Source organism: Bos indicus, chromosome 2, assembly GCF_029378745.1.
Source record: "Bos indicus isolate NIAB-ARS_2022 breed Sahiwal x Tharparkar chromosome 2, NIAB-ARS_B.indTharparkar_mat_pri_1.0, whole genome shotgun sequence".
NCBI lineage: Eukaryota > Metazoa > Chordata > Mammalia > Artiodactyla > Bovidae > Bos > Bos indicus.
The window spans coordinates 36,330,004-36,357,642 of NC_091761.1; the positions used below are offsets into that span (position 1 = coordinate 36,330,004).

General features: G+C 38.3%; 1 protein-coding gene across 2 annotated transcripts in view; it reads left to right on the top strand.

Annotated features, from left to right (window-relative positions):
* The window catches only part of PLA2R1 (phospholipase A2 receptor 1), a 136,416-nt gene that overhangs the window by 87,086 nt on the left and 21,691 nt on the right, over positions 1-27,639 (top strand). For both annotated transcript variants that reach the window (XM_070799261.1, XM_070799256.1), the window contains exons 14-20: positions 4,493-4,577; positions 7,352-7,484; positions 8,060-8,095; positions 8,850-9,007; positions 18,112-18,176; positions 18,451-18,557; positions 20,226-20,365. In XM_070799261.1, the coding sequence (XP_070655362.1) occupies positions 4,493-4,577; positions 7,352-7,484; positions 8,060-8,095; positions 8,850-9,007; positions 18,112-18,176; positions 18,451-18,557; positions 20,226-20,365 (724 nt within the window). The remainder of the gene's footprint in view (positions 1-4,492; positions 4,578-7,351; positions 7,485-8,059; positions 8,096-8,849; positions 9,008-18,111; positions 18,177-18,450; positions 18,558-20,225; positions 20,366-27,639) is intronic.

A 27,639-nucleotide genomic window follows, 5' to 3' on the forward strand; every position in this document is an offset into this window, starting at 1 on the left:
CTGAGGGGTCCTGAACCCCCAGAGCAGGAGAGGTCAAGAGGGCAGTCAGTTTCTTGTTCGCTGACTTGAGTCACCGGAGTAGGTCCAACCGACCTACTCCTTCACCTCCAGGTGTTTTGTATACAGAAGGGATCCATGTGATATTTTGTTTGGAAAAAAGAAAGTCTCACTAATTTTTTAAAAATTCCAATCCAACCTTCTAATTTTACATTTGAGGAAACAGGCATTTACTTGTTTGCATGCATCTTGCAAGTTTACAGAATCTTCAATTCTGTGAAGTTAGAAAATCAATCAAACTTAAATTTGAAGAAACATAGAGATCTTGTGCTACCTCCAGTCCAGTATGGGAATTTCTTCTACCAAATGCCTATGGCCATCTACTGTCTACATAATTCTTTTCAGTTTCAAGGTGCTCCTTACTGGGGATATAATCCATTCCATTGTTGGAGACTAGTTTCAAAGATCAACTTTGTAGGAAGCCAGAGCAATACAGATCAAAGTCTACTCAATTTTCAAATATTTGAAGACAGCCATCATGTCTCTTTTAGCGAGCCTTCTCATTCCTTGGCTTCTTACTGTAGAATGTTCTTGTCAGTTAGCATGTATTTTGGGAATGTCTTCTGTGAAAGGGACACTACTATATGCATGAAAGTGAAAGCGACAGTCACTCAGTCATGTCTGACTCTTTGTGACCCCATGGACTGTAGCCTGCCAGGCTCCTCTGTCCATGGGACTCTGCAGGCAAGAATATTGGAGTGAGTTGCCATGCCCTCCTCCAGGGGAATCTTCCCAACCCAGGGATCGAACCCAGTCTCCTGCACTGCAGGTGGATTCTTTACCATCTGAGCCACCAGAGATGCATGGGTGGCTGGAAAATGCAACAGATGTGACACAAAATCCTACCCCTGAGGATGTTGTGGTCTAAGGGGAGGAGGGGTGGCACACTTTCATACATTTATTTTAACACAAACAAATATAATACTGAGTACTGTGTTTCAAGCTCTGGAAATCTGAAGTCTCAATGAAACACTTATCTGAATCTCTGAGAAAATCCAGAACTACTTTTTGAGGAAAATCCTGGCCTACCCCATAAATTTCCTTTAGGACCCTCCCCTGAGAAGGTTAATATGTAATACCATCAAATTATTCACCTCTAACATCTATAAAAATGACCTTAAAGGTGGTAGTATCTCCCAATGTGTGTCTCATGGAGTACTCCAGGGAAAATAGGGGGATTTTGTGGTCAAATATGTTTGCAAAACAAGGTCCTATCTTGGAAATTTGCCATATACATTAGTATTGTAAAGGCTTCTAGAAGGAAGCACTTTATTTGACCACAAAACTGTTTTTTTTTTTTTTGACACCACTTATCTAAAATCCCATAGAACTGATCGGCCCTGCAGGAAATGCTGGCCTGAGACCATGGTTCCCAAACTTGGCTGATTCTCACACTCACTTGGGAAACTTGATAACAAGGAGCCCTCTGGTCTCATCCCAGGGCTGCTGAGTCAGATTCTCTGAGGCTGAGGAAAAGTTCAAGAAGCTTCCTGTTTTATTGGATTGCTAGTCAGGTATGGGGCCTCAGATCCAAGGGAGATGTGATCATCTCCACTGTTATAAGTTGTAACTTGGCTTCATGACCTCAGTTCAGTCAGTTCAGTTCATTCACTCAGTCGTGTCCGAATTTTTGCAACCCCATGGACTGCAGCATGGCAGGCCTCCCTGTCCATCACCAATTCCTGGAGTTTACTCAAACTCATGTCCATTGAGTTGGTGATGCCATCCAACCATCTCATCCTCTGTTGTCCCCTTCTCCTCCTGCCTTCAATCTTTCCCAGCATCAGGGTCTTTTCCAATGAGTCAGTTCTTCACATCAGGTAGCCAAAGTTTTGGAGTTTCAGCTTCAGCATCAGTCCTTCCAATGAATGTTCAGGACTTATTTCCTTTAGGATGGACTGGTTGGATCTCCTTACTGTCCAAGGGATTCTCAAGAGTCTTCTCCAACACCACAGTTCAAAAGCATCAATTCTTCAGCACTCAGCTTTCTTTATAGTCCAACTCTCACATCCATACATGACTACTGGAAAAACCATAGCTTTGACTAGACAGACCTTTGTTGGCAAAGTCTCTGCTTTTTAATATGCTGTCTAGGTTGGTCATAACTTTTCGGTCATAACTTTTCTTCCAAGGAGCAAGCATCTTTTAATTTCATGGCTGCAATCACCATCTGCAGTGATTTTGGAGCCCAAGAAAATAAAGTCTGCCACTGTTTCCACTGTTTCCCTATCTATTTGCCATGAAGTGATGGGACCAGATGCCATGATCTTAGTTTCTGAATGTTGAGTATTATGCCAACTTTTTCACTCTCCTCTTTCACTTTCATCAAGAGGCTCTTTAGTTCCTCTTCACTCTCTGCCACAAGAGTGGTATCATCTGCATATCTAAAGTTACTGATATTTGTCTCAGCAATCTTGATTCCAGCTTGTGCTTCATCCAGCCCAGCATTTCTCCTGATGTACTCTGCATATAAGTTAAATAAGCAGGGTGACAGTATACAGCCTTGATGTACCCCTTTCCCTATTTGGAACCAATGTGTTGTTTCATGTCCAGTTCTAACTGCTGCTTCCTGACCTGCATACAGGTTTCTCAAGAGGCAAGTCAGTTGATCTGGTATTCCCATCTCTTTAAGAATTTTCCAGAGTTTGTTGTGGTCCACACAATCAAAGGCTCAGCCACTTGTAAAGCATCCTTTCATACTTGTGTATTGTAAGGTCTGCCCTATGAAACAATACTTGCAAACTGTCTCACAGAATTCAGTGTCAAGTATCTATCAAATTATTGATGTTCAGCACCTAATCACAAAAGCTATATAATGTATATTCTACTCTTTGTCCAAGACTGCCAAGTTCAGCCAAGTGTCATGCTTAATTATACCAAATAAACCAATTCTCATTGTTAGCATAGTGCTTCTTCTTCTTCTTATGACACTGTTTTTCTATTTTTATTTTTATCATATACTACTACTAAGTCGCTTCAGTCGTGTCCGACTCTGTGCAACTCCATGGACTGCAGCCTACCAGGCCTCTCCGTCCATGGGATTCTCCAGGCAAGAACACTGGAGTGGGTTGCCATTTCCTTCTCCAATGCATAAAAGTGGAAAGTGAAAGTGAAGTCGCTCAGTCGTGTCCGACTCCTAGCGACCCCATGGACTGCAGCCGACCAGGCTCCTCCATCCATGGTATTTTCCGGGCAACTGTACTGGAGTGGGGTGCCATTGCCTTCTCCCTTTTTATCATATAGTAACTAGTTAAAATTATACAACTTTAGGAAATTGTTGGAGAGAAAATAAATACCAGTCCATATTCTAGGAGTGAGTATATGGCAGGAAAAATGTAGACCTCTGAATTCAGTGAGAAAAAGAATAAAAACTTCTCAACACAGGGAGAGTGATGTAGGTCTTCAGCCTGGTCACTGAGATGAATCTACCTAGCTTAAGCTTAAGGCAGCATTCTCACCTTCTCACAACCTTAAATGTAAGTTATAATCATGGCAGTGGCCAATGGGTCTCAGTGATGCTAGAATTTTCTAAGTCATATTTTACGTTCATTTGTATCATTCAAGAAAAAGAGCTCAAACATCTGAGAAGGAGATACTTCACAATAGGTTTGCTTCTGTGCATTAAGGAAAATAAAGCATCTGTCATGATTTCTCAATCCTTTAAATCTTTAATTCTTCAAAATTATCCTCAGAAAATTATCTTAGTGAGATGGTTCATTGTGCTATTAGCCTTTATTGCTTGATGTATTGAATACTCGGTGGTTTAACATATTGGTCCATCACCTAATAGGAGGGAAGATGGTTCTCTGTGGGGCTTCTCATGAAGTCTAACCAGTGGTAATAGCTGAAGTTAATCTACCATGCCTCAGACTGATTCACCGTGGAATGATTTACACTGGGATATAGTTGGAGGAACCAAACCTGCTGTAAACCTTTTATTAAATGGTGATGGTGGTGATTAACCCTCAGAGAGTACGTGAATATTTGACAAAAGAACAACAAACATAGAAAAGTAACATAAATATGCAGTAAAGTAGTGAATAAATAGGGAAAAGTAGGGAAAAGATGTTCCCAAATTTCTTACCAACTCACTTTCATGTATTCTTGTCCTAATTGAAAGGTGTTGCCATTCCTAACGACCATGAGAAAGCCATGTTCTCAATATGGACAGACTTTTCTCCCAGCTGCCCATCCCCAATGAGTACACCATACAAACCAAGAGAGGTAGGAAGTGAGATTAGTCCTTGCTCAGTTCACTTTATAGCTCTGGTTCTGCTTACAGGAAATGGTCAATAAATGCTTGCTCACTTGATCAGTTCTGCTAGTCATGTCACCTGTTTCCTGCATAACTAAATACTTAAAGACTTTTTGAACCTGTTACATAATATTGTGAATTCAATGCGAAGGGCCAAGTTTTAGTTTCTTCTCTTCACAGGACAGAAGAAAGGCAGTTCTGGATTGGATTTAATAAAAGAAACCCACTGAATGCTGGTTCTTGGGAATGGTCTGATGGAACTCCTGTAAGTCTTTCCAAGCTGGAGAAAAGGAGATGAATTTAAAGCAGGTGGCCCTGGAACCACTTAGTAAACCATCCAAGAGAACCTAGGAAGAACAGCCATGTTCCCTATGACTCAGACCTAAATCAAAAACTGCCCCAGACTTTGGTATCAAAAGAGTCATTTCAGCAAGGTCTTGAGAAAGCTTTGCTAGCCAGATAGTTCCAAAGCTAGCTATAAATCTCATCCTAAAAGGAAATAAAAATCTCTGAAAAAGGCCTGAAAACCATCTCCCATGTGAAGAATCTCCAGCAGAGAAGCAACTATTCTTTAAAATAATACCATGCTTCCTTTGCCCTACCCTCCCTCTCCTGCACAGCACCTGATCATGTGAGGGTGAGACCCTTGTCTATGTCACAGTGAAAAGAAATATCTTCAGTTTCTCTCACTTTAAAAGAACAGAAATGCCAGGTTTAGGTTTAAGAAGCTGCACCTCCTTCTCAGTCAAAGAAAATTATTTGGGAGGAAAAAAAATAATTATTTCTCATTCAGCCTCACATGTGTAAAAACCTCATGAAGGAAAGAAGGAACTCACAATTACATTTTTTTTCAGGCACAGTGAGGATTTCTGAGATCTTCCTCATGATAGGGAAAAAAAAAAACAGAAGCAGTAACCCAGATTAAAATGAGATCCATCTGAAGGCACAAGAAAAATCAAATTATTTAGTTTCACCAGTGAACTGGGGTTAGCAACAGCCTGCAGTGAGCATTTAATACAGCTCTTATTCACTGAGCCCCAGTTAAGTTCTGAGCACTGAGCCGAGTGCAACCCTGCATGATCTCTTTTCATCACTACAGTGATTCCACATAGTGGATATTAAAATGATTAAGTAGTTTGCCTAAAATAATACATAAGAGAGACAGCATTTGTATACAGGTTGTCTGTCTCCAAAGACACAATGTCATAAAGTCTCCTCATTGGCAAAATAGCAGCAGCCAAACTTTGACATAGTAACGATCAAAAGAGAAAAGGGATCTTTAGACCTGATACATAGATGGTGTTCAAATATGTAGCAAGGAAATGGTTTGCAGAGAAACTATATGCTTAAGTGGGAATAAAAATAATGAGCGTGCTAGTTGGAAAAAAAAAACAAAAAAACAATACCACGTCAGTACTGCTTCTTTGAAAAAGGCAACAGGACCAGAGGTTATGAAGAGATCTTGGAGATGACCTAGCCTCACCCATCTATTCTGCTGAATAGATTATTAGCAAGAATATATTATTGAATAATCTAATATATTATTATCAGAATATTATTATTAGAATATAATAATATAATGTATATTATAATATGTTATATATAATATGTTATATATAATATATATTATATATAATATATATTATAGTTTATATTATACTATATAATATAATATATATTATATCATATGTAATATAATATTATATTATATATATTATGTAATATAATAGTATATTAATATATTATATGTAATATAATATATACTACATTATATAATATAATATTAATATTATTAGAACATTATTAGAATAATCTAGTATATTATTATTAGAAGCATAGATCTATTCTTCTTCTGCTGAAGAAGCCAAGGCCCAGAGAGTGGAAAGGGCATAAAGCAGGGTTGACCTGCCCTGTTAATGGCAGCCACCACATAGCACGGTTGGGTGGTTAACGTCAATATGCCGCTTGGAAAATAAAGTGTGGTGGATAGAGGTCGACAATGTCTTTTAGTAAAACAAACAAACTTATTAATAACAGGAGAGGCATAGACAATTTGGTTCCGAATCAATGAGATAAAGCCATGAAGCAGTGGACTGAGTCCCTCACCACTTCCCTCTGGATAGAGTAAATATCAAACTCATGCCATTCTCTGAATCTGAACTTTTATATATATATATATATATATATATATATATATATATATAAGTTAGATGAATTATTGCATGACTTTGTACATATTTGAAGGCGAGTATGTGGTGGTGGTGGTAGCTAAGTTGTGTCCAACTATTGCAACCTCATGGGCTATATAGCCTGCCAGGCTCCTCTGTCCATAGGATTTCCCAGGCAAGAATACTGGAGTGGGTTGCCATTCCCTTCTCCAGGGGATCTTCCCAACCCAGAGATCGAACCTGTGTCTCCTGCATTGCAAGCAGATTCTTCACCCCTAAGCTACCAGGGAAGCATAAATCATTTCAAAACCCTCTTTTTTTTTTTTTTTTCAGATTTTTACCTGAGTCTTACTCATGGTTGGTCCACATTTCTATCAAGTAGTCATCAAATCATTGAGAAATCTGAATCTCTAGTCAATACTCCTGTTGTGTGATCATTCATAGAAATAGATAGTTTCTTGATTAAAGCTAGGGTTGACTTAGAAGTTAGTATTAGAGACTAAAAGCAAAAGAATCTACATCAAAGATGAGATTCAATTCTGAAAGATCCTTGAGCCACTAAAAAGTTTACCCAGAATCCCAGAGCTAGCCTAACCTTAAGTGAGAAAACAGTGCAATTTCATCTGACTTATTCCTTCTGGAGAAAGGCGTAGCATGCCTCTTTTTAAAAAAACAGAAAAAGAATCTTCAAGAAAAAATGCTAAAGTTTTCATTAGCTTGCTTTTCACAAATGTGGAACCACCTTTAACTGGCATCATAACTTGCTTCCTCCAGAAGTCAATTGTGATTTTCTACAGGGATGCCTTTTTGATCATTTGAAACCTTTTGCAGAGAATCAGTATTAAGGAATAATGAACTTCATCTGCTGCAGGTTGTCTCTTCATTTTTAGACAATTCTTATTTTGGAGAAGATGCAAGAAATTGTGCTGTTTATAAGGCAAATAAAACGTTGCTACCCTCATACTGTGGTTCCAAACGTGAATGGATATGCAAAATTCCAAGAGGTAAAAATATTAAGATCTTCACTATTTGTTTGCTTTCTAATTATCTATAGCTTTTTCCCAAGGCAACAGTTACAGAGGTCTAAAATTTAAGCAGCCTGGACCACAGGACCAACAACCTTCATGATGAACCAGATTGTACCATTTAGGAAAAAAAAAATGTGTATCATGGTGGAATGAGAAAAAATGACACCAGTGCAGTATGCTAAGTTAGTGGGAAATGAAGATAACTTCCCATATTCTGGAGAACTGTATTTTGCAAGTACAACCTGGAAGAAATGTCACTGTGACATTACAAACAAACAAAATTACTTATCAGATGAATAAGTAAAAGCACCAGCACAGTGTGTGACACACAATAGGCTCTCAATAAATGTTCACAACCTTTTTTCTTTAACCAAGGTCTCTCTTGAGGCTCCTCTTCAGGTAGGAGAACTGATCACTTTCCAAGCAACATCTGGTTCTCAATAATCTTTTAAAAAGCAAAGTCCAAGATATTGTGTTTAGGCCTGAAGTAATTCAGAGATAGTACATCTGTAAATAAACATCACTCACACTGGCTTGCTTTTACTTTACAGATGTGAGACCCAAGGTTCCACCCTGGTATCAGTATGGTAAGAACGATTCCTGAATTTCTAACTTTATGCTACTTTATACCATTAGTCCAGAGAAGGCAATACCATTAGTCTGTTATTACATAGCACCAATGGAGTTACTCTTTTCTTGTGTCTATTGAGAACTAATTTGTTCAAATTAACCATTAATAAATAATCAAACTAGGGACTTCTTTTGTGGTCCAGCGAGTAAGACTCGACACTCCCAATACAAGAGGCCCTGGTTTCATCCCTGGTCAGGGAGCTAGATTCCACATGCTGCAACTAACTAATGATCCCGCATGCCACAACAAAGATGGAAGATCCCACATGCCACAACAAAGATGGAAGATCCCGTGTGCCACAACAAAGATGGAAGATCCCGCATGCCACAACAAAGATGGATGATCCCACGTGCCACAACTAAGACCCGGTGTAGCCAAATAAATAAATATGTATTTTTTAAGATCAAAATGACATTAAATATTATTAAAGACTAATATCATAGCTTAACTCCATTTTTATGGCACATGATTTTAAAATATGCATCTAGCCCAGACTTTGGAATATACGTGTTTCATATATGAAAAAGACCAGTGAAAATAAGTAAACTGTATACTTACGTATGTGTGGGAGTAGGTGTATTCACACACATTTTCTTAATGTTGAGTGACTAAATTATACATGTGAGGTCAATCATAGCACACCCTATTTAAGATTGCATTACATTGCTCAATAATTGTTGTATCACTTCCATTGCTTATTTCTCTTTCAGATGCACCCTGGCTCTTTTATCAGGATGCAGAGTACCTTTTTCATATTTCTGCCTCAGAATGGTCCTCCTTTGAGTTTGTCTGTGGCTGGCTGCGCAGTGATATTCTCACTATTCATTCTGCACATGAACAAGAATTCATCCACAGCAAAATAAGAGCGGTACTTAAATTTAATTAACTATGAGAAACTCAGAGCTTAACTCTTCTTCAGTCCTTGAGGGGTTTTGTTTTCAAAAGACCAGACATTAATTTGTTTCATTGAAAGTCTTAGATTTTTAAGAATTGTTTTTCTTCCTGTTACAAAGATTTAGAGAAAATAATGGAAACACAGGTTTACTATGCTTGTTGGTTATTTCACTTCTCATGCTTTTTTAGCAACAAGGATGAGTGAGTAGCATTTTATTGTTTTGTGAGGTTCATTCCATCATTCAATGCTTATTTATTTTGCATCTACTATTCTAGGGACTGAGGTTTTATCAGTGCTTCCAAAAGACCAAAATCCCTGCTCACCTGGAGCTTATAGTCTAGTCTAGGCAGGAAGACTGCAAGCAATACAAGTAAATAGAACTACGTAGTATTTTAGAAAAAGATACGTGGATAGATGCATGCAGGAAGATAAAGCATTGATGAGGGACAAGGACTACTGGGAGGTGCATGCTGTTTTAAAATTCCAAATTTTACTTATAAGAGTACAGTATTTTTTAGACTCTACAGAAAATGGTAAGGAGTGGTTCTACATTTCAACTTCAGATAAAGACTGGACTTAATCCTTTGAGAAGCTAGGCTAATTAGGAGCATGGAGAATCTGTTACATATGAAATAGACTACCAAGGAATAGTGTCAGGTTTTCCATGTATTTCTTCAGCAAGCATTTATGGAGCATTAGCTTGGTCTCAGGCACTGTGGTATTTGTCAAGGACACAAAAATGTCAAGGACACAAAAATGAGATACAGTCAGTGTCTTTAAAAAGCTGGAAATAACACAATGTAGTAAGAGAAAAGAGAGCAGTCTGTACAAATTACCAAGGGGGCACCAGGGAGGAACAACCTCATTCCTAATTTTCCCTAGGAAATTGTTAAAGGTAACAGAGAGCCTTTTTTCTTTTTCCATAATTTAACATTCTTTCATAGTCTCCAGGAATCCTTTATTGCTCTATCATCTTTTCATATGTTTGTAAGTTAACTGTTAAAATGAAGTTCTATGTTAAAGCATCCTTGACTTGTAAGAGAAATGTCTTCCCTCACATCTCACAGGGCTTTCCTGTGTCTGTAATTCTCTCTGATACACATACAGTGAGGAGGATGCAGGTTGGGTCCACTACTGAGTTTTGATGGAAAAGCCAAGAACCAGAGGGTTTAGGTGACAACTGCACTGCCCCACAGAGACACAGTGGCAGACCAACCAGGAGAACAGGCTATCCCAAATATCGGTTCATGCATTATATTACTACTCTTCATCTCCTACAAATGGAACACTCAAGTCAAAACCAGAACATTAAGTATCAATGAGTTATATATCACAACCTCAGAAAATACATTTGTCTCTTTAGCTAGACGGCAGAGGCAGACCCCTTGCCCCAAGTGGCAGTAATAAGAGACCAGGTGAATGGCTAAAAACCAATCTATCAACATGTAAAGGGCACATCCCAAAAGGAAGTGATAATTGGCCAGTACTTACTGTAACAGTGTCAAGCACTGCGAAGCACCAATGTTTAATGGCATTCAATCTTTCTAACAACTCTCTGTGGGAAGTCTGCCATCAGCAGATTTTACAGATGAGGAAGCTAAGACTCTAAAGAGGTGAAACAACTTGGTTACACAGCAGCTAGGTAGTGGAATTTGGAAGTGAACTCGAGTCATCTGACTTACAAGGTCATTTTCAAAAACCGCTGTGGGCAGCAGAACAGCATATGCATTATATTAAAACAATCCATCCTCTGAACAGTAACGCTTGTATATTGTCGGTGTGAATGTAAATTGGTGCAGCCACTGTGGAAAACAGCACAAAGCTTCCTCAGAGAATCCAGCAATTCCACTCCTAGGTATATACCTGGAAAAAATAAATACACTAATTTTAAAAGATACACGCACCCCAATGTTCATCAGTCAATTCAGTTCAGTTGCTCGGTTCTGTCCAACTCTTTGCTACCCCATGGCCTGCAGCACGCCAGGCTTTCCTGTCCATCACCAACTCCTGGAGCTTGCTCAAACTCACGTCCATTGAGTCGCTGATGCCATCCAACCATCTCATCCTCTACCATCCCCTTCTCCTCCTGCCTTCAATCTGTCACATCATCAGGGTCTTTTCAAATGAGTCAGTTCTTCACATCAGGTGGCCAAAGTATTGGAGTTTCAGCTTAAGCATCAGTCCTTCCAATGAATATTTAGGATTGATCTCCTTTAGGATGGACTGGTTGGATCTCCTTGCAGTCTAAGGGACTCTCAAGAGTCTTCTCCAACACCACAGTTCAAAAGCATCAATTCTTCAGTGCTCAGCTTTCTTTATGGTCCAACTCTCACATCCATACATGACTACTGGAAAAACCATAGCTTTGACTAGATGGACCTTTGGGGGCAAAGTAAATGTCTCTGCTTTTTAATGTGCTGTCTAGTTTAGTCATAGCTTTTCTTCCAAGGAGCGAGCGTCTTTTAATTTCATGGCTGTGGTCACCATCTGCAGTGATTTTGGAGCCCAAGAAAATAAAGTCTGTCACTGCTTCCATTGTTCTCTCATCTATTTGCCATGAAGTGATGCGACAGGATGCCATGATCTAGTTTTGTGAATGTTGAATTTTAAGCCAGCTTTTTCACTCTCCTCTTTCACTTTCATCAAGAGGTTTTTTTGTTCCTCTTTACTCTCTGTCACAAGGGTGGTGTCATCTGCGTATCTGAGGTTATTGATATTTGTCCCGGCAATCTTGATTCCAGCTTGTGCTTCATCCAGCCTGGCATTTTGCATGATGTATTCTGCATAGAAGTTAAATAAGCAGGGTGACAGTATACAGCCTTGACGTACCCTTTTCCCAATTTAGAACCAGTCCATTGTTCCATCTCCAGTTCTAATTGTTGCTTCCTGACCTGCATACAGATTTCTCAGGAGGCAGGTCAGGTGGTCTGGTATTCCCATCTCTTTTAGAATTTTCTAGTTTGTCACGATTCACACAGTCAAAAGCTTTGGCATAGTCAGTAAAGCAGAAATAGATGTTTTTATGGAACTCTCTTGCTTTTTCTGTGATCCAGTGGATATTGGCAATTTGATCTCTGGTTGCTCTACCTTTTCTAAATCCAGCTTGAATATCTGGAAGTTCTCAGTTCACGTACTGTTGAAGCCTGGCTTGGAGAATTTTGAGCATTACTTTGCCTAGCATGTGAGATGAGTGCAATTGTGCAGTAGCTTGAACATTCTTTGGCATTGCCTTTCTTTGTCATTGTATTGAAAACTGACTTTTTCCAGTCCTGTGGCCACTGCTGAGTTTTCCAAATTTGCTGGTGTATTGAGTGCAGCACTTTCATAGCATTATTTTTTAGGATTTGAAATAGCTCAGCTGGAATTCCATCACCTCCACTAGCTTAGTTCATAGTGATGCTTCCTAAGGCCCACTTGACCTCACACCCCAGGATGTCTGGCTCTAGGTGAGTGATCACAGCATCATAGTTATCTGGGTCATTAAGATCTTTTTTGTATAGTTCTTCTGTGTATTCTTGCCACCTCTTCTGAATATCTTCAGCTTCTGTTAGGTCCATACAATTTCTGTCTTTTACTGTGCCCATCTTTGTATGAAATGTTCCCTTGGTATCTCTAATTTTCTTGAAGAGATATCTAGTCTTTCCCATTCTATTGTTTTCCTCTATTTCTTTGAATTGATCACTGAGGAAGGCTTTCTTACCTCTCCTTGCTATTCTTTGGAACTTTGCATTCAAATGGGTATATCTCTCCTTTTCTCCTTGGCCCTTTAATTCTCTTCTTTTCTCAGCTATTTGTAAGGCCTCCTCAGACAACCATTTTGCCTTTTTGCATTTCTTTTTCTTGGGGATGGTTTTGATCACAGCCTCCTATACAATGTTATGAACCTCCATCTGTAGTTCTTCAGGCACTCTGTCTATCAGATCTAATCCCTTGAATCTATTTGTCACTTCCAGTGTATAATCGTAAGGGATTTGATTTAGACCATACCTGAATGGTCTAGTGGTTTTCCCTACTTTCTTCAATTTAAGTCTGAATTTTGCAATAAGGAGTTCATGATCTGAGCCACAGTCAGCTCCTGGTCTTGTTTTTGTTGACTGTATATAGCTTCTCCATCTTTGGCTGAAAAGCAGATAATCAATCTGACTTTGGTATTGACCAATCTGGTGATGCCCATGTGTAAAGTTTTCTCTTGTGTTGTTGGAAGAAGGTATTTGCTATGACCGGTGTGTTCTCTTGGCAAAATTCTGTTAGTCTTTGCCCTGCTTCATTTTGTATTCCAAGGCCAAACTAGCTTGTTACTCCAGGTATCTCTTGACTATGTACTTTTGCATTCCAGTCCCTTATGACGAAAAGGACATCTTTTTTTGGTGTTGGTTCTAGAAGATCTTGTAGGTCTTTATAGAACCATTCAACTTCAGCTTTTTTGGCATCAGTGATTGGGGCATAGACTTAGATTACTGTGATATTGAATGGTTTGCCTTGGAAACAAACAGAGATCATTCTGTCATTTTTGAGATTGCACCCAAGTACTGCATTTTGGACTCTTTTGTTGACTATAAGTCCTCCTACATTTCTTCCAAGGGATTCGTGCCCACAGTAGTAGATGTAATGGTCATCTGAATTAAATTCACCCATTCCAGTCCATTTTAGTTCACTGATTCCTAAAATGTTGATGTTCACTCTTGCTATCTCCTGTTTGACCACTTCCACTTTACCTTGATTCATGGACCTAAAATTCCAGGTTCCTATGCAATATTGTTCTTTACAGCATCAGACTTTACTTCTGTCATCAATCACATCCACAACTGGGTGTTGTTTTTGCTTTAGCTCAGCCTCTTCATTCTTTACTGAGCCCTTCTCCAGTAGCATATTGGGCACCTACCAACCTGGGGAGGTCTTCTTCCAGTGTCATATCTTTTTGCCTTTTTATATTGTTCATGGGGTTCTCAAGGCAAGAATACTGAAGTGGTTTGCCGTTCCCTTCTCCAGGGGACCATGTTTTGTCAATAGCCAAGATAGGAAAATAATCTAAATGTCCATCAACAGATAAATGGATAGAGATGTGTCATATATATACAGTGGAATATTAGTCATAAAAAGAATGAAACTTTGCCATTTGCAACAACATATGGACCAAGAGGGTATTGTGCTTCATGAAGTAAGTCAGAGAAAGATAAATACTGTGTGTTTTCACTTATATGTGGAATCTAAAAAATAAAACAAATGATGAATATAACAAAACAGAAACAAACTCATAGATACAGAAAATGAACTAGTTATCATCAGTGGGGAGAAGAAAAGGGGAGGGCAAGATAAGGGTAGAGGATTAAGAAGTATAACCTACTATGTATAAAATAAATAAGCTTCAAGGACATATTATACAGCACAGGGAAATATAGCCATTATTTTATAATAAATTTAGTGGGGTATAATCTGTAAAAAATTTTGAATGGCTATGTTATACACATGAAACTAATACAATATTGTAAATGAACTATACCTCAATTTTTTAATTAATTAAAAATAATATATAATCCCTCCCCAAATGACAGCTGCCAGCTCTGTCTCAGACATGAACAGTGAAGGACTTGGTTGATCCTTCCAGCAAAGCTTAGGTCTTTGGAGAACCTCTGTACCTTTCTCTGTTCACCTTTTCCTTAATTCACTCTCTCAGTCTTTGGTGGTTGGGAAGCCAGTGGGAATGGCAGAGTTAATACCTCTCATGGAATGGAATAGTAAAACCCCATGGGCTTAGCCATTTAAGAAGGCATAGCCAGTGCCATGATCTAGAGTTGAGGATTAGATCTAGTGATCCCAAACCAGACAAACCCTGTGGTGTCTTAGATGGTAAAAGTGTTACCCAGCCTATGACCAGGCTGATATGGAATGTTCTTTCAGTATTACAGGTGAGCAGCTGACTGATCCAACACCACAGTGTGCTACAGAAGGAAGCTATCAGAGAGTAAAGGATGGGGAGACACAGAATGGGGCAAGGGAGCCAAAGGGAATGGGTATCAACTTAGAGAAAAGAATGCCATATATTTCTAAAGCAGTTCTTCCTCCTGCATAATTTGTAGCTATTAGGCAATTTTTGTTCAAGATAGTAATAGTATTTATGGTGACCTACATTTCTTAGGTCAGTCCAGAAGTTCTGGATGAGGAACTAAACATGTAGAGGTCATACCACTCATTTTTGTGGCACACCCACCCTATAATTGAAGGAAGAATGCTGCTGCTGCTGCTGCTGCTAAGTCGCTGCAGTCGTGTCCGACTCTGTGTGACCCCATAGACTGCAGCCCACCAGGCTCCCCCGTCCCTGGGATTCTCCAGGCAAGAACACTGGAGTGGGTTGCCATTTCCTTCTCCAATGCATGAAAGGGAAAAGTGAAAGTGAAGTCGCTCAGTCGTGTCCAACTCTTAGCGACCCCATGGACTGGAGCCCACCAGGCTCCTCCATCCATGGGATTTTCCAGGCAACAATACTGGAGTGGGGTGCCATTGCCTTCTCCAGCAGGAAGAATAGAAGTAATTAAATATTTTTAAAGTTACATATGCATTGTATACCTTCTCTACAAAGAATCAGTTCAGTTCAGTTCAGTTCAGTCGCTCAGTCATGTCCAACTCTTTGCGACCCCATGAATCACAGCATGCCAGGCCTCCCTGTCCATCACCATCTCCCGGAGTTCACTCAAACTACAAAGAATAGTAACTCAGAAATATGAAAGACAAAAATATCATTCTTTTGGGGAGTAGAAGAAGTAATAATTGAGAAAGAAAGCTGGATGCAGTTTTTTAAATGTCTGAAGCAGAATTTTTTTAGTAGAATGTTTCCATCCTGGAAAAGTGATGAGGCATAATTTCCTCTTTGACTAACAGAAGACCACAAGGGAATTTTTGAGAACAAATTTTTTGAGTCATCTTATTGGTCAGATCAATGCCAAAAAAATAAAAACCATGAGCACTTTATGAGTTGTTTGACATGAACTATATTGTTATGCTGTGTTGTGCAATAAATATTTGCACTTCAAAATTGCAATTTACTCTTATTTTTTCAATTTTATTTCAAAAAATTTCTGACAAAAATATATCACATCTATTAGTCATTGCCCCAAATCTGGTGTTTTAAATCCTTAAAATAATTTGGTTTTGCTATTTTTATGGAAACATTTTAAGAGATAACAGGTTGTTCTCCCTTATATTGCTTTGTAGATTAGTATATTGGATATTACTGTGGGTTATTTGTTTATGGTAAGTGTTCTTCCTATATAATACTATCTATAATGAATGCTTGTAACAAAGCATAATTGATATGATGAAGTCCATGGTTGTATAACATTTTTTATACAAAAGAATACTAGTATCTTTTATTGTTGTGGTTTTACACATAAACTGAAATTCACAACATCTATTTTTCACATTGAATTTTTTACTCTGAGTATCTTCTAACTTGACCTATGAAGTTCTGTCCCATGTCACAACAGGTTGTAATGTACCACGTGGAGGATTACCATGCTTTAATTGAGGTGGTAATAAATATGCCACTTAAGATGTGGTAGTTGTAATTTTTCTTTAGAGATCCTTAATTGGGGCAATGAACAATCAGACCATGATTTCCACTATTGTTGCACACGAGACCTCTTTAGATTGAATGAAATGGTTGTGGTTCTCCCACTGAGTTCACAGCCAGTCTCCACGGACCCATTCCAAAGGCTGACAATAGGAGCCTAAATTTAGCATGTAAGAACATGTCCATGAAACAACACCTCAGGGAGCCAAAATTACAGTTGCTCCATCTTGCATTATTCACAAATTGCTGATATGGCAGACCGCCACACTGGTTAAGGAGTAAAAATACTCGTGTATAAATTAGAATGTTAGAGAGCTATTAGATTCTGTTGTATGATGACTTGAAATTCACATGGGAAAAAAAAAAAATTTTTTAAATGCATCTCCAAGTCTTTACAGAAGAAACGAAAGTGAAAATTTAAATGTATAATGCCTTCAAATTAACAGGTTTTTAGCATAAAAAATTAAGTTACATTTCACACACAGCACACACACAATAAAGAATATTGATTTAGAGGCCTTAGAGAAATCCTTAATGCCACTTCCTTTTTTATAGTTGAAGAGGGGATTTCAATTTCCTGGGTCATAAGCCCAGTATTACATCTGGTCTAATGTGTATACACACATGCACGTCTATGATGTTTCAAATTTATTCTTTATTGTACTGAGATCTATGTGATAAATAATGGCATAAATTAATAAAATATAGAAAGGATAAATTTCTAGTTGTCAAACACTGGAAATACTGCAGTATTCTTTTGTCCTATACCGTAGTTTCCTTTTGAATGGGGGAGAGTGCTAATACTTACAATCAGACTAATGCCTAAATTATGGACTTCCCTGGTGGCTCAGACAGTAAAGCGTCTGTCTACAATGTGGGAGACCTGGGTTTGAGCCCTGGGTTGGGAAGATCCCCTGGAGAAGGAAATGGCAATCCACTCCAGTACTATTGCCTGGAAAATCCCATGGACAGAGGAGCCTGGTAGGCTACAGTCTATGGGGTTGCAAAGAGGCGACTTCACTTTCACTAATGCCTAAAATATAAGTTCTTTTTACTATTGAGGTCTTTATGCCTCAAATTGTTTTTCAAGTAAGGTGGTTTTGCAGTACATTTTTATAAATCATTGAGAGAATAAGTCACTAAACTTTTAGTTTAAAAAGGAATTCACATTCTATTTCACTTTACAATATTACTTTATAAATCCCTACTATGAGAGTTAGAAAATTTATTTTCACATATATAAGAAACATTGTAACAAAGTTATATATGAAACTAAAATTACTTTAAATATTTGATTCCAATTTTATTCTATAATGAGGAGGGAGTAGTTTAGAATAATGAAGTTTCAGGTTTTCTCAAGATGCTTGGCCTTGGTGTACTTTTCTTTAAATAATTGGGTAAAATACTGAAGAATAGAAAGCTATTAACAGCAACCCCATTAATCTTAATAGTGTAAAGGGAAAACAAGTAGAATAAATGCTGACATTCTCTCTCTCTGTCTTTTAAATAGCTATCAAAGTATGGTGTAAATTGGTGGATTGGACTTCGAGAAGAAAGAGCCAGTGATGAATTTCGGTATGGACCTAGATTAATTTGCATTTAACCCTGGTTGACGGGTTTTTTATTTGCAGAGTGATTGGACTAGATCTTAGTGGTTAATGTGTTGAATAGCTTTCAAACATTATCTTTAACTTATAAATTTTCATTTCCCTAACTAAAGACATGAGTATTTTTTTTAATTTAATAAAATAATTATGCCTCCAGTCCATACCCCAGAACTCCAAAAATGGTGTTAGAGACTGAATGTGCAGAATGAGAGAAGACCTTTAATTTCTTAATTTTCTTGCAGTTGGAGAGATGGATCACCAGTAATATATCAGAACTGGGACAAAGGAAAAGAAAGATCTATGGGCCTTAATGAGAGCCAGAGGTGTGGCTTCATTTCATCCATAACAGGTTATTTTATTAATCCATTTTGGGGTTTATAATGCAAACATAATTTTCAGAAGACTCAAAGTCTCCTTTTAATTGCATTAATTCAGTGAGAAGGTTCTGTTTGGTTATTTTGCTTTTCAACTGCGTGTGTTTAATTTCATCAGTCTTAAGTTTTAAGTTTCCTATAGCTTGTTCCATACATTCATGTTCTTAAAAATAATTTACATCTAGATAAGTCCTTCATCTTGAACCAAAACTACCAAAAATGTGCCCACTGAAATGGGTCAAAAACTTGCCTAATACTATTCTCTATGAAACTTCAATATGGGCCCATTTAAAAAAATCTCTTTGTAGTATCCAGTGTATAATTGGCCAGAACTTTAACCTCTGAAAATTTTTTCCATTTAAGAAAAATTTTCCTTGAATTCAGTGTCTTTTTTTTACACATTTGGCCTTAATTGCTCCTTGCCTTAGAACACCAACTCCCTGTCAGTTGGATTTAGAGGTACATGTGTGTCTAAGATGGGTTTTTTTATTCTATGCATCAGTGCAGCGTTATTGGGGTTGATTGTCCACTCATATCCATTCCGCTTTCTATCCAATAAAAGGTAATGATGTTCCTAACAGATCCTCCCAAGTCAGGAGAAGTAAAAATATGGAAAGCAATCTCCGGCTTAAGGGCAACTACAGAGAAAGGAGAGGAGAAACCATGTTGTTAGTCAGCTCGCTTTTGCCAGCAGGTGTCACAACAGCCTACAGAAAGGCTGTTTGTGATTCTGGAAGAATAGCGGCTAATCTGAATTGAAAATAGCATTCCAGCCCCTCCTTCAAAATGCCAATATCTTTTTGGCTCATACCCCTCACACTAGAAAACAGAATCTTCCCTTGCAGTTTACATGCATCCTTGTCCTATTCTGGAACTTATGACTTGAATGCTAATGAAATATGTTCTATAACCTTTACTCTGAAAATAAAGATTTTCTAATTATTTTCTAAGAGACTGAGGACTTTGGGATACATCTTCCTGGAGGGCATGTCTCTAAAAGTGTGTGTTTTGTTCAAGGATCAGTGTTGAAAAGTGTTTCTTCATTGGAAGTTCCTGAGTTATTTTTTCTAAAATTTTTTTCTAAATTATTATATTTTTAAGAATTAGAGTAGAAATGATCATCTATTATTTTAGAATCTTTTCCCTCTTTTTACCTTGAAGTGGAATACTTTAAAACAAAGAATATTTATTTATCTTAATATTTCAAAAATTTATATTTTCTGGGTTTTATTAAAAATTTAGGAGATCTGGAAATAGCAGGCCCCCAGTCTCACATGGCAACAATTGATTAAAGCTTGCACTCTTAGTAAAACAAAAATATTACTCTACAAAAATATCCTTTGTTAAACAAGTCAAATGTTCTTAAAAATTTCAACAGTGCTGTGATTTCATTTCCAATATTTGTTTGCATTTTTCTTGCATTTGCAAAATCTCTACATTCTTAAATTAGAATTACTGATTTGGCATTTTGCTCAGTTAGCTCTTGTCACTGAGAACTCTATAGTTAGTAGTTAAATATAGTTCAATTTCCAGATTTAAAGAAGTATGGTAAACCAAAGCAGTCATAAAAAAAAATTGACCATTACAGAATTTCTACAGAGTCACCATTATTTCTGATTATTTCTAACCATTTTCTCCTCCAGGTCTCTGGGCGAGTGAAGAGTGTTCAATTTCTATGCCTAGCATCTGTAAGCGAAAAAAGGTTTGGGTCATAGAAAAAAAGAAAGATATTCCAAAACAACATGGAACATGTCCCAAAGGATGGTTATATTTTGACTATAAGGTAAACTTGTTTTCAAAAAGTTTCTTTTGTTTTTCTTTTGTAGATGTTAATTTTAGAATGTAATCAAAAGTGGGCCTGGCTTTGAAAAACCATGAGTTGTCCATTGGACCTGGAATTTTTCTGGTCACAATTTTCAAGGGATTTGAGAAGTTTTCTATTTAGGGACAGATCTCTTGAAATAAGGTTTTGTCAAAAACAGCTTTGACACCACCCTTCATTTGTATACTCGGTTTTTGCTACTGACATTGTCATTCATTGTGCTGGATGACCATTTCATTTAGGTGTGATGTGCATGCAAGCACATGTCTGTGTGTATCTAGGCCATGTTCCCAAATGAGCTGTCAACTCCAGAGGGCCCAGATTGTTTTCTTCTTTTGTGTCTTTCTGTCTGGAGCCCACATAGAGCACTACACGCCTTGTGAATTGACCCAGTAATAACGTAGCTCAGTCAACTTTGTCTTGAGCCTCATAAAGCTGGTGCTTCCATGAAGAATCAAATTTTTTTTTATTTTTTTAAGTGGCCAGGGGGATATTGTAAGCCAGATTTATTATTTCTGATACTGTCTCCAATTAAGGCTGAAACTTCCCCTCCATTCCTTGTTTTAAAATAAAATTACTTTATAGGCCTTAGGTGGAAGTAATTAAAATGTATCTCAAATTATAAATGTTTAACTCTTTGATAATTAAAAAGCTCAAACTGTGTCATAATTTCATATACTAATATGAAATTGCTCCTCCAACATGGGCAATTTTCAGTCTATATGTTTAGTTACATTGGCAGGGCATTCTCTCCCTTGCGATCTTCCTCTCATTGTTATGAGGTCATTTGTATTTAATACATATTTATTGAGCACATACATATTTGGGACTGATATTTTTAATTGTGGTAAAATTCACATAACATAGAATTTACCATCTTAATCATTTTTAGTGTTAAGTATATGCTTCCCTCATAGCTCAGTCAGTGAAGAATCTGCCTGCAATGCAAAAGACCTGGGTCGGGAAGACCCCTGGAGAAAGAAATGGCAATCCACTCCAGTATTCTTGCCTGGAAAACCCCATGGACAGAGAAGCCTGGCGGGCTACAGTCCGTGGGGTCGCAAGAGTCAGACACGACCTGGCGACTTAAACCATCACCATATGCACATTGCTGTGCAATGACTCTGCAGACCTTTTTCATCTTGTAAAACTGAAACTCTAAACCCATTAAACAACAGCCTCTCATTCTCCCTCTTCACAGCCCCTGGCAACCACTACTTTACCTTGTCTTTATTAATTTGACAGCTTCAGATACCAGATGTGAGTGGAATCATATAGTCCTTGTCCTTTTGAAACTGGCTTATTTCACTTAGAACAGTGTCCTCCAGGCTCACCCAATTGTAGCAAGTGTCAGAATTTCCTTTCTCTTGAAGACAGAATAATATTCCATTATATGTACATAACACATTTTATTTTTCCACTTATCCATCAATGGACATTTGAGTTTCTGCCACCTTGTAGCTGCTTCTGCTGGCAATTACATATATACATACATATATGTATGTGTGTCTGTTTATCTTGTTTTATTGAATTTTTAAAGTACACAGAACAGTTATGCCATCTTACATATGAGAAGACTGAGGCTAATAACATTGTGTAGGTTTTTTTTTAAACTTACAGCAAATAAGTCTCAGGCTGAGAATCAACCTCAGATTTTCTGACCCTGAGTATTGTCCCTTTCCTACAACTGCCACTTCATATAAGTACTTCAGTTCAGTTCAGTTCAGTTCAGTCACTCAGTCGTGTCCGACTCTTTGCGACCCCATGAATCGCAGCACGCCAGCCCTCCCTGTCCATCACCAACTCCCGGAGTTCACCCAGACTCATGTCCATCGAGTCAGTGATGCCATCCAGCCATCTCATCCTCTGTTGTTCCCTTCTCCTCCTGCCCCCAATCCCTCCCAGCATCAGAGTCTTTTCCAATGAGTCAACTCTTCGCATGAGGTGGCCAAAGTATTGGAGTTTCAGCTTTAGCATCATTCCTGCCAAAGAAATCCCAGGGCTGATCTCCTTCAGAATGGACTGGTTGGATCTCCTTGCAGTCCAAGGGACTCTCAAGAGTCTTCTCCAACACCACAGTTCAAAAGCATCAATTCTTCGGCACTCAGCTTTCTTCACAGTCCAACTCTCACATCCATACATGACACTGGAAAAACCATATAACTTATAACTTAAAACCATATAACTTAGCATAATGCTTTCAAGGTTCACCCCTGTTACAGCATGCATCAGAACTTCATTCCTTTTATGACTTAATATTCCATGCCACATTTTGTTTATCTATTCATTTGTTGATGGACTTCAGTTATTTCTACTTTTTAACTATTATGAATAAATCTGCTAGGAACATTGCCATACACAAGGATCTACTGGAGTAGATTGGACCTTGACTAGATGGACCTTTGGCAAAGGACCTGTTGGCAAAGTAATGTCTCTGCTTCTTAATATGCTGTCTAGGTTGGTCATAACTTTCCTTCCAAGGAGTAAGCGTCTTTTAATTTCATGGCTGCAATCACCATCTGCCGTGATTTTGGACCCCCCAAAAATAAAGTCTGACACTGTTTCCACTGTTTCCCCATCTATTTCCCATGAAGTGATGGGACCAGATGCCATCATCTTTGTTTTCTGAATGTTGAGCTTTAAGCCAACTTTTTCAGTCTCCTCTTTCACTTTCATCAAGAGGCTTTTTAGTTCCTCTTCACTTTCTGCCATAAGGGTGGTGTCATCTGCATATCTGAGGTTATTGATATTTCTCCCGGCAATCTTGATTCCAGCTTGTGTTTCTTCCAGTCCAGTGTTTCTCATGATGTACTCTGCATAGAAGTTAAACAAGCAGGGTGACAATATTCAGCCTTGACGTCCTCCTTTTCCTATTTGGAACCAGTCTTTTGTTTCATGTCCAGTTCTAACTGTGGCTTCCTGACCTGCATACAGGTTTCTCAAGAGGCAGGTGAGGTGGTCTGGGATTCCCATCTCTTTCGGAATTTTCCAGTTTATTGTGATCCACACAGTCAGAGGCTTTGGCATAGTCAATAAAGCAGAAGTAGACTGCCAACACTAGTCTAGTGTCATCTCACTGTCGTTTTGATTTGCATTTCCCTCATGACTAACGATGTTGGGCGTCTTCTCCTGTGCTTATTGACCATTTATATATTGTCTTTGAAAAATGTCTGTTCAACTCCTTTGCCCACTTTTTATTTGGGTTGTCTTTTCGTTATTGAGTTGTAGGAGATCTTTATATAATTTAGGTATAAGACCCTTATCAGATATATGTTTTGTAGGTATTTTCTCTCATTCTTTAGGTTGTCTTTTTACTTTATTGATAATGTCCTTTGATGTATACAAGTTTTTAATTTTAATGAAGTCCAATTTATCTAATTTTTTTTCTGTTGTTCATACTGTTGGTGTCATATCTAAGGATATGTTATTAAATCCAAGGTCACAAATATTTACCTTATGTTTTCTTCTAAAAGCTTTATAGTTTTAGCTTTTATATTTAGGTTTTAGTCCATTTTTAATTAATTCTTACACCTGAAACTTTTTTACAACTATTAAAACAAGTATATAGTAGAGTGCTCTGAAGGAAACCACCACAAAGGAATGCCTTTCTTGCCTCAAAGTCACATTTTTGATCCAGAGAGTGGGCAGTCCCAAAGCGTAAGTAAAACTCTTCTAGCTACTAATCATAATCCCTCCCATGTATAAATAAAGAATATTTTAAGGCAAATCATAACAAGTCATATACTTGGCATTACGGAAATAATTCTTAGAAGCTTACAGTGGTAGTTTTTGGCCATTGTCCTTTTCCTAAACTCTCTTATCTACACAGATTAGCTCTATTCCATGTTTCCTTGAGTGTAAACATGAGGAATATATACACACACAGGCAAGGTACAGTAATGGTGCCGCAGACCCAGGGCAGAAAGAGTAACTGAATGCTTCCCTTGAAAGAACAGGAAGGTGCATGAGTAAAGCACAAACACAATCATGGGGGGAGAAGGGCTTTCTGAGGCTAACTGTGGAGCAGGATTAAAACACGCTCAGGGGCTATTTTTAATCTTTATTGATAACTAATAGCTAGATTAGTGGTTCATAGCTCTGATTAAATACTTAGAATCACCGGGTAAGCTTTCTAAAAATATCAAGGTGCAGGTGACATCCTAAAGATTCTGATTTAATTGATCTGCATGGATCCAGGCATTAGCATTTTTGGAAAGCTCCCTTGGTTATTCTAATGTGCAGCCAGATTTGCCCAGCAATGCAAAAGTTGTACAGTTGAGTCTTGGAACCATTCAGAGGATTTGATTACTAAGGATATGGTCACAGCAGGCTTGTTGAGAAGTGACCTGTTACAGGATGAGGTTTCAGGGTCCCCAGGTGTGTCTTCCCATCCACAGCGCCCTCCCCTGCATATCAATGGCTAAAATCCCACCAGTAGAGTCTTATTCCTTTGCCTTAACAGTTTCCTTTACGTTTTTTTTTGGGGGGGGGGGACTCTTTCTGAGGTTGCCTCATCAGTCACCTCCACTTTAGAATAAGTGGGTTTATAAGAACATTAGAAAAGCTGGAAATAGAATTAATGGTTGAGAGGAGTGCAAAGCCCAGTGGGGATAGTTCTGACTAACAAAAAAGCTACAGAAGGAAAATTGGGAGACAGCAATGACAGACATTACTCACTTCAGAGTTCTAAATAAACATCAATATGTTTCACTAAACTGCTTCTTGCTTGTCTGTTCCTAGGACTAATTCTTATTGGTTATTTCTAAGGGGAAAAAATCCTGCCTGATTGACTATTCACTATTACTAGTTTCAAAACTGAGATAGCAGAAGTCGTGGCTTTTCTCGTGCCTCATACATTATTTTCTTCATGTTTGATGATGTAAAAGAGGCTTGACCAGGGATTATCCCAGGAAGAGTGAGTCACGTAAGAAATTTGGCACAGCAGAGCTGTGTATAAGAGGAAGACATTCTTTGTGTGTATGTATGTATCAGATTAACTATTGTGCTTCTACTTAAATGTTTTATTCAAGGACCTGGATTTAGTGATGATGGCTGCTTTGTACCATCTCAGTTCAGTTCAGTTCAGTCGCTCAGTCGTGTCCGACTCTTTGTGACCCCACAGACTGCAGCATGCCAGGCTTCCCTGTCCATCACCAACTCCCGGAGCTAACTCAAACTCATGCCCATCGAGTCGGTGATGCCATCCAACCATCTCATTCTCTGTCATCCCCTTCTTCTCCCGCCTTCAATCTTTCCCAACATCAGGGTCTTTTCCAATGAGTCGGTTCTTCGCATCAGGAGGCCAAAATATTGGAGTTTCAGTTTCAGTATCAGTCCTTCCAATGAATATTGAAGACCATCTAGTTTTAGATTAGCCAGTGTTTTGTACCATCTAGTTTTAGATTAGCCAGTATTTCATTTCATGCATAGCATAGTTCTTTCTTTAAAGAAAATGCTCTCCTCTTTTAAATTATTCAGATTCTTAGCACTTTTTTCATTCATTCCATTTAACTGTGTTGCATATTGGCAACTCAGTGGTGAGAGAAAACAAATACAGTCCCTTCTCTCTTAGAGCTGATAGGCTAGAGGGGACAAAACATTAGTAAATTAATCAGGAAAATAACTCTAATTTACAACTTTGGCATACGTGATGGAGAGTTAGACAGTTCCATAGAAGTATATAACAGGAAGACCTGACTGAGGCAGTCAGAAGGTCAGGAAGCATCAAAAGTAAGGGAAACAACATGTGCTAAAGACCTGTGGTGAGAAGGAATGTGATATATTGAAGACAATAAAAGAAGCATAGAGAACTAGAATACAGAAAGTGAGACAAAAGAAGTAGGTAAGGGTGATATTGTGTTCGAGTTCCTGGTTTTATCCTAAGAGCAGTGGGAAACCCCAAAGCATTTTAACCAAAGAGGGACATGATCAGGGAAAAGAATCATTCAGGCTGCAGTACCAAAACTAGACCCAAAAAAGGCAAGGATGAGGAAAGTAAGAGCCGTTAGGAGGATACTACAATAGTCCAGGCAAGAAGTAAGTCCCTGAGGCTAAGATCATGGTGGGGCAGTGGGAATAGGAGACGGTGAAGGACTCAGAAATGGGATGTCCAGATGGTAGTACTGAAGGGGTGATGGAGGTGACTGAAGAGTCAGAAAATCTCAGGTTTCAGACTCACATAAATGCATAACTGACTATGCTATTCAACATCAGTAAGAACACTGAAAAGGACCAAATTTGGGAGAAAGATCATCAATTCCATTTTCACATTTTGAACTGGAAATGACTGGAGACCAAAAAAAGATTTTTATATGCAAAACTCGTTTAGAATACAGTAAGGTATCCTTGCTGCTGCTAAGTCGCTTCAGTCGTATCCTTACTTCACATCAATAACCAGAGATGCATTAAACTTGATCACATTTTGCAAAGCAGTAAGTAAATAAACAATTTAAAATTAAGGGTGTTGTATTTCATCTTGCTACTTTGCTTTAATTATTAATGACACAATTTCAAAGTGTGTTAGTAAACATGTTATATTTTTAGATACAATGAAGCTGTGGTAATGGGAGGCTACACTCCCATAGTCAAGCTAGTCAAGCCTCAGTTGGCTGAAGCAAACAGGGCAGTGGTGAGGCTGAGTGGGAAGAGGGAGGGTATGTGTGTTTTCTGGAGAGCTTTATTGAGCTAAATGAACCAGTGAGGTTCACTGGTATTTATGAATGGTTCATTAGTGTGACTATCTAAACGCAAGGTGAATTCACATTAAATGATAAGACTTCCTAATAATTAGTATGTGGCACTCTTTGGAATTCATAATTAGAAGAAAGAGGCAGAATGAAAGGAAATAGATAAAAGGATAGTTGTTATAAAATTAAAATCCTTTAAAGCCAGTTCCATTTCTTTGTGAAGCAAACAGGTAAAGAGGATCAGAAAAAGTGAAAATGTATTTCCTGTCTTGGTTGGCAACTCAACTTCATGCTAGATCAGGCTTTCTGGTTTTTGTCCTAAGACAAAAGTGGGTAACCCCTGAAGGGTTTAAAGGGTGACATGTTCAGAACTGAGTTCTGAGAAGAATTACCTGAGCAGTATTGACATCAGGGTCTGGATAATTAATTCCTTGCTGTGGGACACTGACCAGTGCGTTATGGAATGTTTAGCAGCATCCCTGGTCTCTACTCACTAGATGTCAATAGCAACGCTCCCCACCCCCCAACCCTGTCTGAACCGTGACAACC